The 14,351-nt window shown below is 47.1% G+C and overlaps 1 protein-coding gene across 6 annotated transcripts in view; it reads left to right on the top strand.

Moving 5' to 3' along the window:
• The window catches only part of LOC149332084 (membrane metallo-endopeptidase-like 1), a 39,025-nt gene extending 29,682 nt beyond the window's left edge, over window positions 1–9,343 (top strand). For 3 of the 6 annotated variants that reach the window (XM_089557033.1, XM_089557034.1, XM_089557036.1), the window contains one exon: window positions 933–2,235. In XM_089557033.1, coding sequence (XP_089413159.1) covers window positions 933–1,286 — 354 coding nt within the window. In that variant the 3' untranslated portion in view covers window positions 1,287–2,235. Of the gene's footprint in view, window positions 1–932; window positions 2,236–4,782; window positions 5,323–8,942 lie in introns of those variants that run through there. The other 3 variants (XR_016285131.1, XM_089557035.1, XM_089557037.1) reach the window with 3 other exon arrangements.
• The last annotated feature ends 5,008 nt before the right edge of the window (window positions 9,344–14,351 follow it).

Genomic DNA, 14,351 nt, shown 5'->3' with positions numbered 1-14,351 from the left:
CTAGCCCTCTTTGTTAACAGTGATTTGGCGTATTTCGCGTGCAAGGCGGTGGTAGTCTAGGCGAAACTCCTTGCTAGTGTGACGCACCTGTTGCCTCGTGGGTTTCTTTCATTTCGTTAAAAGTTAAAAGGAAACACATACAAGCTTAACCGGTCACTGTGCGCCGTTTGAACACGAAACACCAGGTCATGTCGGCAGGACCTTTGTGGGGATCGCCACCACCATGCTTGCGAAATTACGGCGATTGACCCCAGGTGGTCGAGATTTCCGGAGCCCTCCACTACGGCGTCTCTCATAGCCTTAGTCGCTTTGGGACGTTAAACCCCATAAACCAAACTAAACCAAACCGAATTGCTAATTTGGACGCGAGTATCCCGAAACACACGTGCACTAAGAGAATACTACGAAATAGAACTGTGAAGGTGCCTGCCTTTTAGTGTCTAATATAAGCATGCCCACTTACTGCAGTCAGTAAAAGTTGACAATTTTAGTTAGTTAGATGCCTCAATGTGAAAATTTTCACCTCGCTTTGGGTCTCCATTGTCGTATAAGTTCTGTGCAGAGGTGGTCTTCCATTCAGCGCCTAGTCCTACAAATCTGCAAACATTAGTTTTGACTGCTCTGCATGTTGACTTCCGTATCAATCCATCGCTCGTTAGCGTTGTGGCGCATGTAGTCTTCTCACACCTTGTGTAATTTTACGCTGACAGAACTCATCACTGAGTAGGAACAGGCTCAGGCGCAGCCCTCTTTAGGATTTAGGATGTATCTTTATCCTCCCTATGTAAACTTGCTGCAGTGTAGGCACGTGCCGATTGCGTTGGCGTACTCTTCTCATTGCGTCTCTTCAGTCACGAGTGTTAAGTACTGCTCCAGACTCCCTCTAAGACTACCAGGTCCCAATATTTAACCAATATATTCTCCGTTTGCAGGCAGAACCGAGGTCACGCGCGAGGACCATAGACGACGCGACGGATTCTGAAGGATTCGCCGACTACGTCGGCCTGTTGCTGGCGCACGCCGCCTTCCAGAAGCTGCGTGCCAACGAGCGAGAAGAGATGCTTCCGGGCATTGGTCTCACTGCCGAACAGCTATTCTACGTGGCGCACTGCGCCAAGTATTGCGCCCAATCTTCAGAGGGCCCTAACCGAAACCCTTCCTCACTGTACTGGCCGAACCGTTCTCGTTGCATTGTTCCCTTGCAGAACATGCCGGAGTTTGCAGCCGCATATCAATGCAAACCAGGTGACCTTATGAAAGTCGACGATACGTGTCACTTCTGGTAGAGTCTGTGTGCAGGAATAAAAAGGTTATTTAGTTGTATAGCTAAGCAAGCGGTGTGACGTCATACCAAACGGCGGCGGCTGCTCCGCGACGAGGCGCGCAGTGTGACGTCATGCCAGGGGGCGCGGCGAGCGCGCGGCGTCTGCCAGCTGCAGCGGTTGCTAAGCAAAGGCCCAAGGTCGGTCTCTGTGCCTCCTCTGAGCACCGCCACTGCGAAATCGCAAGTTCGAGGCCAATGTAGATTTTGCTACAAAAGGAAGCTGTCATCTAGCGCAGTCCCTTTCTTTAGTGATAGCTTATGCTGCCCATGTTCCGGAGTAGATCTTTATCCCCAAATATACGGAGTGCTTAATCTTGTCAACGAAGGTATATATTCACACTGCAAAGCTTACTAATTTGATGCATGTAGCAACGCGAGGAGGCTTTTCGCCCTACTTCACGAGGTCAAGTAGGCTCACCAAGTTTGGGTGAATCTTTACCTTGAAGATAACCTTAGCCAAACCATAAATCAAGTAAATATTGCAGCGTCTGGGATTCGAACCCGCGGCGGCGCAAACAGTTCAGCTTCGCTGGTCACTGCACGAGAGCTCTACGCTCTCCCAGCATCCGATCACGCCTTGTTTGAAACTGCTACACACTTTCGAGCTGGGCATTGAACATCGTGGTGTTCTTCAATTAAAAGCTGTTATCGGACTAATATCGTTGCCATACGCACCTGCCACCCAGCAAAGCAAAACCTTAAGCCAACAACGCTAAACACAAGCTTTCGCACGTCTACTCGGTTTAACTACGAGTAGGGTTTAGTAGGGTTTTAACTACGTTAAAACCCTACCACTTTTTTTTTAACGTTTCACCAGAGGTCATGAAGTTAGCTTATAGAGGAGGTAGAAAAATCAGATAAAATCACCGTAACAGCTAGAGCTTCGTTTTTTTGAAGAAGAAGAAATTTGTTCCCAAGTGGTCAAATTATTCCGGAGCTCTCCACTACGGCCCTTCTTTCTTCTTTTCTTCTCTGACTCCCTCCTTTATCCCTTCCCTTACGGCGCGGTTCAGGTGTCCGCCGAGATGTGAGAAGGGCGTCAACCGGACTACAAATACAGGCCCTGGCCAAGCTGCTACTAGAAATCGATGTCATGGCGTCTTACGATGCACAATATCAATATATCACATCCCTGAAACCAATTTTGATGTATTCCGTATTTTTAGCGATGGAAATCTACCCCAGGGGTTGGGCTGCATAGTCTGCCCAGCAAAGCGAGTGCGCTAAGGACTGCTTACTTCCTTTTCAGATCTTTCATATTTTTAGTGTAGTAAAAATCTATTCTTCACACCAAGTATAACACCAGATTCGGTACCAAATGGATGGATGGATGGAAACAACTTTATTACACTCACAAAAAAAAATCTTCCAGGGTGGTCCCCTACTGGTCCAGGAGTCCACATACTGCAGCTGCCGCTTATTAAGCGCACCGTACGTGCAGTTTAATGAAGGGAACAACACCTATTTTAATTTTGCCTACGGCGTACGGCACCCTGTTGGCACATATCTACCTGCTTTCGAGTCCGTGGCTTCGTCATGACCTGCAAACAGCTTTCCATCTGCCGAACTGGTCATCGAATCAAAACACTTCATCCTTTCCTTTTTTTCATCCTCTCGTTCATTCTCAGTTACGCATCTTTGCTTTCTTCATAATGGACTTAGGCTTCAAGAGCGAAGCTCTCTGCTCGTAACGCTTGACTGTTTTATGTTGCCTAAATCGCGCTCTGAAAACTCGAAAAGTACCAAAACACCTACTCGCCGCTGTGGCTTCGTGGTTAGGGCGCTCGTCTGCTGAGCCGGAGTACCCGGGTTCGAACCTGACCGCGGCGGCCGCGTTCCGATGGAGGCGAAACGCAAAACGCTGTGTGTGCTGTACGATGTACACTAAAGATCCACAGGTGGTCAAATTATTCCGGAGCTCTCCAGTACGGCCTTTCTTTCTTCTTTTCTTCTCTAACTCCCTCCTTTATCCCTTCCCTTACCGCGCGGTTCAGGTGTCCACCGAGATGTGAGAAGGGCGTCAACCGGACTACAAATACAGGCCCTGGCCAAGCTGCTACTAGAAATCGATGTCATGGCGTCTTACGATGCACAATATCAATATATCGGATCCCTGAAACCAATTTTGATGTAATCTTTATCCAAGCCGCCGCGGTGGCTCAGTGGCTATGGTGCTCGGCTGCTGACCCGAAAGACGCGGGTTCGATCCCGGCCGCGGCGGTTGAATTTCTTTGGAGGAGAAATTCTAGAGGCCCGTGTACTGTGCGATGTGAGTGCACGTTAAAGATCCCCAGGTGGTCGAAATTTCCGGAGCCCTTCACTACGGCGTCTCTCATAGCCTCAGTCGCTTTGGGACGTTAAACCCCATAAACCAAACGAAACTAAAGTCCCTTGTGCCATGGCGCTCTTTGTCCGCACATACCCTTGCGCCATAAAGAGCTATCGTCATCATCATCAAGATTACCTGTCCGAGACTTCCGTAGTTGAGTGCGGGCGGTGCCTCAAAGATAAAGATGGGCAGCTGCAAAATTCCCGCGTAGATTTTGACGGTGCTCTCGTCGAAATTGTAGTAGGCATTGACGTACGACGGCCGGTACCTCGCGTTGACGTGTCCTCTGAAGGTACGAATTGTCACCAGGCGCCGGGCCGCCATGTACGGGGTGAAGAATTCCGGGCCGACTTGTGGGAAATGAGCTGCGCCCATGCGAGAAAAGAGATGACGAGTATTGTACTTTATGTGTATTAAGATAAAATATTCAGTTTCATTTCATGTTAAAAGCAGGCAGCAGGGATGGTGCAAGGATTTTCAAGATGGGTTGGCGAGGAATGGGGGGGGGGGGGGGGGGGGGAGGTCGCAAGTGCAATACTTCAGTAAGGCGCGAGGTATTACCGGTTTTGCTCGTACTAAAGATAACCTAAGTGAAATAGTGATAGGAAACGATAACAGCTTAACCTACTTCTATACCAGTGAAGTGGCTCCATGCTGCCTTATCATCGATGCCGTTTTCATCACAGTCGTAAAAAACGCTGATCCCATGTTGGTCTGATCCTGCCAAATTCACAATTCTAAGAACAAATACATGTTTCCTGTTGCGGAAAAAACAAAAAGCAGTAAGAAGAGCATCTTTAAAGCTAGTCCTCAGAGCAGTGGCAGTCCATAGCCGATACCTGGATATCGACCCAGCCACTCAACTAACCGCGGGCAACTATGAAGATCGATTGATCACAATGAAGTAATTCAGAAGTGAAGAAATGCTAGTAGATTAGCAGGAAAAGAGAGCGGGTGACCCTTCGAAACAAGTACTAAACACACCAGGGACCAGATTAAGCAAACACAGATGCAAACGAAGCGCTTGGCTTGTGTGTGTTCTTACATGGCACCGTCCCTACAGTACTGCGCACTAACTTGTGTCCTACGCACTAACTCGCCCCAATATATTTTTTATTCGATCCTTCAGAGCTCACCGTAGAACCTTTCCACCAGGGTTGCGTTGCTGAACTCATCCGGGTAGGACAACTGCAACCGCATGCTCTTCGCCTTCTCCAAAGCCATTGTCCGTACGGGTTCCTGGATCCACGGAGCCTTATCGATCTTGTCCACCAAGGTGTCCATCAAGTCCGTCACCACATGTCGGGCGGCGGTCACCACACCCACGTGTATGTCTAAAGAACGTCACGTCCATTTGAAAAAGACGGTTTTGCAAGCATAAGACATCCGGCATCATGAAACTAGACAGAGAAAATTCGCGAAACTGTTTCAGGTATCCGCAGAAAACTGGGTGTAAGCATGGTCAGGGCAGATTGACATTTATAATAAAGCAGGCTGCGAGGAGCAATTTAATCTTATGTTTCCCACATTGCTAAAGTTACCCCGAAATAGTGCACTACAAAATTTTGCACGCAAAAAAAAAAACACCCCTGGAGGACTGCCTGATTTCGGCAAGCTCCAAGGTTAGGTAAGGATAGGCTATAGTAAAGGCAAAACGAAAATAAAGAGGTTTCTTGTAGAACAAGCCCTATTTTCAGATTATTTAGCCGGCCCAATATACTCTCAATGGAAGACCGTTGCCGTTACTTCCACTTTCTTTACTAGTATTTGCCGGTTGTCTTATTGACATCCTTCAGTGGTTACAATCGACCAGATTGCATGCAAACAGCCGGGAAACAAAACCATCCTAAGCTCACAGGTGCTGCTCCTGTCTGCAGTTCAGTTTGCTTGTTTTTTTTGTTTTTTTTTTTTCAAAGAAGGAAACCATGGCTAATAACTGTATTGAACAGCTTGACGAGGTCCTTGGCGCCTGGTAAAAATATGTTAATGCAGCGAAATCCCAGGTCACAGCAGCCTTTTACAAAATGTCACGACAGCACTACGCACTAAACAATTGGATGAAAAAAAAAGGGAACTCCTTTGCACGTAACATGCTTCGTATCACATGCTCCTAAAAGAGAATCTTGGAGTCCTCACGATAAAAACGCTTAGTAGTTTTGTTAGACTTATGAGTCCGCTCAAAACATTTCGTCAATCTATTTAACGAACAAGGCAAAGTATAGCATAAAGGCTGTGTACTATAACGTTTTCGTGGTGTAGGGACGAACCATTTTTCTCTATCTCATGTTTGTCTGGCAGAAAATTTTCCTGCAGTTTCGCAAGGGCCCGATCAACGATTGCCTGTACAGTCGAGTGATGCTAAGGCTTTGTCCAGTTTACTGCAAAAAGGAACAGAGCTGAAGCTACATAGTACAGCCAAGGCACTTTTCCAAGGCACCCTCCAATTGTGTCCTTCTCACACCCTGTAATAAATATCAATGCTGCCAGGGTTATTGGTAAGTTTGAAATATGTCTAGCTAACTTGACCAAAGGAATAACGCCTGTATAGAAAGATAACAGCGTTTTAATAAATAAGATGTTACTTTCGCTGCAAAGAGAGCACTTCTAGGTAAGCTAAAAAATGATATATAGGTGTCGTTTTGTCAGGCTTCAAGGAATTTTTGCCGCCGATCCCTGAGGGCAGGCTTTACCACTACTGATTTTAAGACTGTGATCACGGAGCTCTTGGCGATATTTGTCACGAGTTTGAACTTAGTGTCGAAAAATTTTGCAATCCGATTTTTTCACCAATAAACTTCTCTTTCGCTGCTGCAGTATTGATACTCCTTTGAAAACACTTAGGGGGCCCTTCAGCTCACCCTAAGAGCATGACGCGACAGAGTTAGGAGTTTCTACGGTCGCTTGTGGATCTCGTGTCCTTTCCTTTCAAACTAAACACGTTTGTTGCCATCACATTCTTCTATACAATATATCATCGTCCGTATTAATAGGTGACGCTAATAAGTGTCCCAATTAACTAAGTGTTCTTGTAATGCAATTCGCCTACTGTGCACTGCAACAGGCTAGTACAAGGCCTATAGTTATTCCACTGAATGAACGTTCTTCATGAACGTTTGTTCGCATCACATTCTCCGTCCAATTTTTACCTCGAAACGGTGAACTGAACGCATACGCGCTTCGAGTTCTTGATCGACTCAACCGCACTCCGCCGGTGGCATACAGTGCCTTTGGTTTTTGAGGCGCACGTGGTGTGGTAGTTGGTCTTGTTCCCAGGTTTGAGCTACACATGAGGGCGAGTCTTATCTTACCTAGAGAGCCGAAGACGCTATTAAGAAGTTTTATACGTACACACGCTACTGTTCGTTTTGAATGTGGGCACAGATGACCAAGTTTACAATCTGTCTGCTCGCCTCACCACGAGTGTATTGCAAGCACAGAGCACAGGATGAGCCATGAAGATTGCAGCCTCGCTCTCTCGGCGGCCGCATTCGCCAACATCTCGCAGGCTCTCGAACAGGCGTAATCCGTTGGTAGCAACAAAGTAGTAAGCGAAGAAAATTACGCGTTTGTTACTGACATCGGACTCAAGCTGTCAATTTCTCCATACCTATGGCTTCCCACTGCTCACATTATGCATAATCAGCAAAGACGTAGAGCAGCCGCTTAATACTGACAACAGCGAAAAGCGGGATGATAAGCCTTTCCAGTGATTTTAGCTTTAGGTGCGGCACAGAAATGTGATACTTTTCATTGGACACACAACTTTCACGTCGCTTCATACGCGTGAATTCGTACATATGAGTCCAAAGAAATATAATCGAGAGCCTTGTCTGTTATAATGGAAAGAAAGAAAAATGCTCTTTCTTCTCAGCACACATGTGGAGTAGCAGAACACGGAGTTTGCCTGCTACGCTTGCCGGCTGCATACAAAGCGGTTAAAATTAGGCTACACTGATTTCATGATATCAGAGAGTTAGTGGCACGTGAAATGTACCTCTGTACATAAGTTACGCAGCTAGGTGGACAAAAAATGAGACGACAACTATCACCGTCGGGCGCCTTAATTAACTAAAATATATTAACGAAGCTTTCAGTCGTTGCGGCTCGCGCAAATGTTTATACCAGAAGCATAGAAGCAATGGCAGTTCTAGACTAGTCCATTTAGTAGAGTTCTTCTAGAGCACGCGTGTTCTTATATACCCGCCCTCACTGCCTCACTGTTAACAGTGATTTCGCGTATCTCGCACGCAGGGCGGTGGTAGTCGAGGGGAAACTCCTCCCTACTGTGACGCAGCTGTTGCCTCGCGGTATTCCTAGTTAAAAGTTAAAAGGAAACACATACAATCTTCACCGGTCGCTCTGCGCCGTTTGAAGGCGAAACACCACGTAAAATCGACAGGAGCTTTGCGTGTATCGCCATCACCATGAATGTGAAATTGCGGTGATCGAATTGATAGTCTGGTCGCGAATGTCTCAAAACACACATGTACCAAGAGAATTCTACTAAACGAAAGTGTGAAGGACTATGCCTGCCATTTAGTTTGTAATCTAAGCATGCTCGATTACTGCAGTCAGTAAAAGTTAACAATTTTAATTATGTGCCTCAATGTGACAACTGTCACCTCGCTTTGGGTCTCCATTGTCGCATAACTTCTGTGCAGAGGTGGTTTTCACGCACTTCTCATCGTCTAGTCTTACAAATCTGCAAACCTTAGTTTTGACAGCCCTGTATGTTGACTTCGGTTTGGTTTGGTTTATGGGGTTTAACGTCCCAAAGCGACTAAGGCTATGAGAGACGCCGTAGTGGAGGGCTCCGGAAATTTCGACCACCTGGGGTTCTTTAACGTGCACTGACATCGCACAGTGCACGGGCCTCTAGAATTTCTCCTCCAAAGAAATTCCAGCCGCCGCGGCCGGGATCGAACCCGCGTCCTTTGGGTCAGCAGCCGAGCACCATAGCCACTGAGCCACCGCGGCGGCGTATGTTGACTTCCGTATCAATCCATCGCTGGTTAGCGTTGTGACGCATGTAGTCTCCTCACACCTTGTGGACTTTTACGCTGACAGAAGTCATCACTGAGTAGGAACAGGCTCAGGCGCAGCCAATTTTAAGATTTAGGATGTGTCTTTATCCTCGTTATGTAAGCTTGCAGCAGTGTACGCCCAAGTCGATTGCGTTGGCGTACTCTTCTCATTGCGTCTCTTCACTCGCGTGTGTTAAGTACTGCTTCAGACTCCCTTTTAGACTAACAGGTCCCATCATTTGACGAATATATTCTCCGTTTGCAGGCAGAACCAAGGTCACGCGCGAGGACCATAGACGACACGACGGATTCTGAAGGGTTCGCCGACTACGTCGGCCTGTTGTTGGCGCACGCCGCCTTCCCGAAGCTGCGTGCCAAAGAGCGAGAAGAGATGCTTCCAGGAATTGATCTCACTGCCGAACACCTATTCTACGTAGCGCACTGCGCCAAGTGGTGCGCCCACTCTTCAGAAGGCCTTTACAGAGACCCTTGGGAACGTTACTGGCCGAGCCGTTCTCGTTGCATCGTTCCCTTGCAGAACATGCCGGAGTTTGCAGCCGCATATCAATGCAAACCAGGTGACCTAATGAAACTCGACGATACGTGTCACTTCTGGTAATCTGTCCGCAGAAATAAAAAGGTTATTTTGCCGTATCGTTACCTTCATCAAGAGCAGTGGTGCTTCTTCACACACGTCAGCAAACGGAAAAGCGCTGGTTGTTTTCGTCAACCCTTGCTGCGATGTCTCAATGATAACTCTTCCACCGTGAAGGAGAGTGCAGTCAGGGTAATTACGCTGCTATACTCCCGCTGACAACTCCGTTGAACTCCACCTTTGGAGTTAACAGACGTGCTTTCTTCGGAGAGAGTAGACTCGTGTTTGTGCTACGAAAAGTGCAAGATGTACTTGAAAGGCGACTATACTTCCAAGACATTATAATGTCACTTCCAGCGGACGTTAACCATTAGTGATATCGGACAAAAAGCCAACACGGTGTGCAGAAGGGCAGCAGCTTGTGAACCGCATGTGAGTAGAGCAGACTCGTTGCAAACAAAGCACAGTGTAAAACACAGCAATACGTTGTAACAGATACCAATTGGTGCACTTGGTACGTACTATCAGCGTCAATTGAAACGCGAACAAGCCAATTGAAACGCGAACAGCACAACTCGCAGATATTATACTAGGGAGGCAAAATACATGAGCAGTTGATTTTCCTATCGAAGCCGAAAAGACCGCTCTTCTGAAATGTTAATAGCCCACGCCTGTATTTCACCTCCAGCCTGTAATATGCTTGATTTTTTGTGCTCGCGTTTCAGGTGTTTTGTTCGCATTTCATTTGACGCTGACAGTACATACATACAGTACGGGTTGGTATGTTTTTGAACTCCTTTGCATTTAGAAGGGTCTGTGCAAGCAAAGATGGCGTCCCTGACACGTAACGCATACAGCGCGCCATGGTGCAAGTCTTCTGACGTCATTCCAAACTGCCCACAGTGGCGGGCAGTAGCCTGCCCACTAGGCTGTCAGGAGACGGCAGTTAAATGGATGATCGATCACGAGGCATTGCTCTAGGAGAGCAACCTGGGCCTCACAAGCCTCACCTGAGGCTGTGTTTGAAACAGCCACCTGCCTGGGGCTGTGGCGCATTGCTTAACCACAGCACCACTGTGCATGGAATGGAATGAGCCCTCCCAGAGATCTGTGGTTGTAAAATACATATTGACCGGTTCTGCAGATATCGGCATTAACCGCAAAACTAAATTAAGCAACAAAACAAAATGCTTACGCATTTTAACGATCCCCAAGGATTCCCTTGCAATTTTATTAATAGTGAAAGTTACTGCCCATCCTGTCCAGGTCTGCGTCTTAGTCCACGTTCGTTTGCGCCGTTTTTAAGCGCGAATGTTTAACAACTGAGCGCCCATTCTCGAATGCAACAGTGCTAACAACCGAAGCGTTTGCCACGACTGTTTATAACATTGAACAGAGTTATGGAGAATTTTAGAGTTAGTTTACTAGAAGGGGAAAAAGCGTAAGGTGAATTAAAATGTACACACAGATGCACGATATTTGCGTAGGTGTGTTCGTAGCGAGGCCGGTAGGAGAACAGAAGACAGGAGGGAAGGATTTAGGGGCAGGTCTGCTTTCATGCTACGGGGTCTTGTGGACGCAATTAAGAGCAGCCCTGCCAGGAAATCCATGAGTACCAGTTCAGATTCTGAACAGTACCGTACTTGTAGTGGGATAGATACACCTGTGACACTAAACATTCACCACGGAAGGATTTGAGCAGCAGATATACAGGGTGTTTACCATAAGACTACACACTTTCTGTAACTAGACATTCTGTGTTAAAAGGGCGTTTTTTTTTTCGGCATGGCATTGCCAGCTCTGTAATATATCGGAGTACGGCATAGATGTGTTAGCAGCAGGCTGGTTAATTAATATTAAATAGTTAACTTCTTAACAGTTACTGCTGAGCTCCTTAATTATTGACAGGCGTACAGCTCACCTTAAGTATTAACCATATCAGTTTTGAGAATTCCGCAACTGCAATTGCCCTCTACGCTGTGGCCGAACAAATTACAAGTAAAACGCGCAAAAATACATACACGTTCTAGAAACTTGCAGGCAAAGCAACTTCTCCAGTGCTCGTAACTCAGCGAAGTAGCCCAAATTTGTTTTGCCACAGCGCCTGGCGTGACAGCATTTTGTAATTCTAGAAACTGATATGGATATTACTTACGGTGGGCTATACGCTTGACAGTGATTAATGAGCCTAACATTAATAGTTCAAAAGTTAACTATTCAATATTAGTTAACCAACCTGCTTGTTAGGTCGTCTTGGTGGTATTCGGATGTATTACACCACTGGCAATACTATGCCGAAAAAGGGCGCTTTTTACCTGAGAAATCCTGTTTTTAAAAATTGTTCAAAGTCTTAGGTGAAACACCGTGTATATGACTTCTTTGTTGTACATGCGCTCAAACTTTAGATATTATATGTCCCTAGTTAACATCCGGGTTTTAATTTGTGCGTCAAAAGTAGTTTACATGCACGTACCGTTTTTACGCAGTTTGTGCCAGCGATTCTTCTGGTACCTGCTTCTATGATGTGATTTCAGGCCCTACTGCACGTTTGGGCTTTTTGCGTTTCACACCACTTTCATTTCCTCCGTCGCGCAGGATACTTGGATATCGGTGCTGCTTCCATTCCTGCAGCTCGCCACTTGGTGGGTCTTGCACACTAAACACGAGTAAGCGTATGTGGGAGTTAAAGAAATTGGCAGTTGCTTAGCTCGGCTATTCCAGGGTAACCGTAGCGAAAGCTAAGGCGAGCGCAACGACGAGGCAAGCAGTGTGACGTCATACCAAACGGCGGCGGCGGCACCGCGGCGAGGCGCGCGGTGTGACGTCATGCCAGGTGGCACGGCGTCACTTGCTCCTCGCGCATGCGCAGTATGGTCGTGCAAGGGCACGCGAAACGGCGAGACTGTGGGCAGTGTAGCTCACGCAACAATACATGGCTACGCGCAGATGCTGCTTTCGCAATCCTCCAGGTTTAACCAGAGCTAAACCATAGCCGTTTTTCTTAAATATACCGCAGCCGAGCATGCCTTCTATTAAACCGCTGCACGCTGCCGCGCTGTGCGTTGCAGAGCGTCGTCCTCACCAACTTCCATCTTCTCCGTCACGCTGCACTGCTCGCTCACTGTCATCTTCTACGCAGCACAAATCCGTGCTTTCGGACGGATTCGAATGTAGTTAACATTCTATGTGGATTTTCTCTTCACGCGAATTTCCTGCATTCCTTTTTCTTTTAAACGCGCTGTCTCGAGACAACTTGGCCCAACGGGCGGTCGGTAGCAAAGAAGAAGAACGCGCGCGGAGCCGTTTCAGCCAGTCCAGCCTTCTCGTGCATCGGAGACAAATAGGGATCGCCCTCGAGTTGACCGCAGCCCAGACTAGCAAGGAAGTTCTTTACCATTGTGGTTCTTCTTTCTGCGCAACCTCTTCGTCTCGGCTGCTGCCCAGGTGAGCAGAACGCCGAAATCTTGTCTTACGTGCTGCTGGGACACCCTGTCCGTTCGCAATCGGATTGCACGACGTCACTGTGAAGCGTCGTCTCAGCAGACGTGCGATCTCTGGTTCCTCTAATTGCTGATTGCGATCTCTGATTGCTGGTTCCTGTTCGGAACCAGCAATCATTTGCGATGACGCTCTGACTCTAGTAGGAAGACCCTGGTATCAAAGACAGTCTTCTAGAAACTTCGGGAGTAGTGTCTTCATCTCTACAAAGATTCCAGCAGCACGGAAATTGTGAATTCAATGCAGGATTCGGTATAAATCAAACACTCCGGGGTTGATCGGAGAGACAGATATTAGCTCCTTAGAAGAGTTAACTGTTCGGCTAGTTGGTGATCATACACACTAAAAGATTTTTGCGCAAAGACAACACACACAAGAAAGAAGAAACCACCACCATGGTGCCTTATTTATTGTGTGTCATCTTGGCGGAAAAATTTTTTTTAGTAGACAGTAGGTCCGACACGATTGTAGTTTTCTTAATCTGAATGCAAGACGGTTTGATATTTTCCAACCCGTAGACCCCCAGAAAGCGATCCATGCCAGTTCGGCAATGGCTCTGGTTCTTGTAGTATTTTCTTCTTCCCTTTAATCTCTGTCCCTTGATGCATGCGCTGTTGGCTCGCGGACTGTGAAGATGAAGTCGCTGATTACTGCAGGCGTTCCACCTGCCCCAGCCATTTCTTTCCTAGCTGGCAGTCGTCTCACACTGGTCTCACGTTTGCATTCAGTGCACCGACTAGGCCAATTAGCCTATGTTCTCCGACTCGAAGGCGCTGATCGCTTCAGTTTTAACCGCTCCGCACAGCCTACCCGTGTTCGCTTCAGCCGAGGTAAGCAGAATTTCAGTGTTTTTGCACACGGAGCGCTCATATAGGGTGGAAATATGACTGAATTACTAGCATTTACATCAATCAGTTCCGTGTGGCGCGACCTACGGAGGCTGTCTGCGCGGATAAACGGCTGCCAGAACTGTGATGAGCGGAATCGTATACCACACAAAAAGAAAGTTGCTTCCGTGCTTACCAAAGTTTTCTTTGTTTGTTTTGTTGCCGGCATGGCTAAATACAAAGCTCGACTGGCTATTTTACTAACCGAGTGCCCTACTTTCAGTCGCCGAACTGCAATGCTTGATATAATAGAGCAAACGACCTCGCACTTGACCTCGATAGTTAACGACTAGCGCCAAGCCTGTCAGGTGTTCTATATTAGCACGACTTCAGCAACTATAATTTTCAACACTTCACCTGGTTTATTAATTAACGAACAATTTCTACAGTTTTGGAAGGCAGTGGTAAGTCAGCTTGGAGTTGAAGCGGCCACTCAGCCCGCAGTCGGCCTGCCAAGCGGACTCGGCTAATCGCTTGATATTAGAAAAAAAGAGTGTGCGGCCACAGGTGCCTAAGAAGGAGAGGCACGTAGGTATTATAAGAAATACTACAGAACCCAGTTCTATGTATGTACCCTACAGCTAGGGTCTGGGAAGCAAGGAGTATTCGGAAATTGTTGACAAACTGCAGCAGGTTAATCTGCCGCCTACGCCAAATGGCAGCGTTTTATTTCTGGCTCATTCATTGTCTTTGA

This window comes from Amblyomma mixtum, chromosome 8 (genome assembly GCF_055824585.1).
Source record: "Amblyomma mixtum isolate Tamu chromosome 8, ASM5582458v1, whole genome shotgun sequence".
Classification (NCBI taxonomy): Eukaryota; Metazoa; Arthropoda; class Arachnida; order Ixodida; family Ixodidae; genus Amblyomma; species Amblyomma mixtum.
This window is presented reverse-complemented; position numbering and strand designations above follow the sequence as displayed.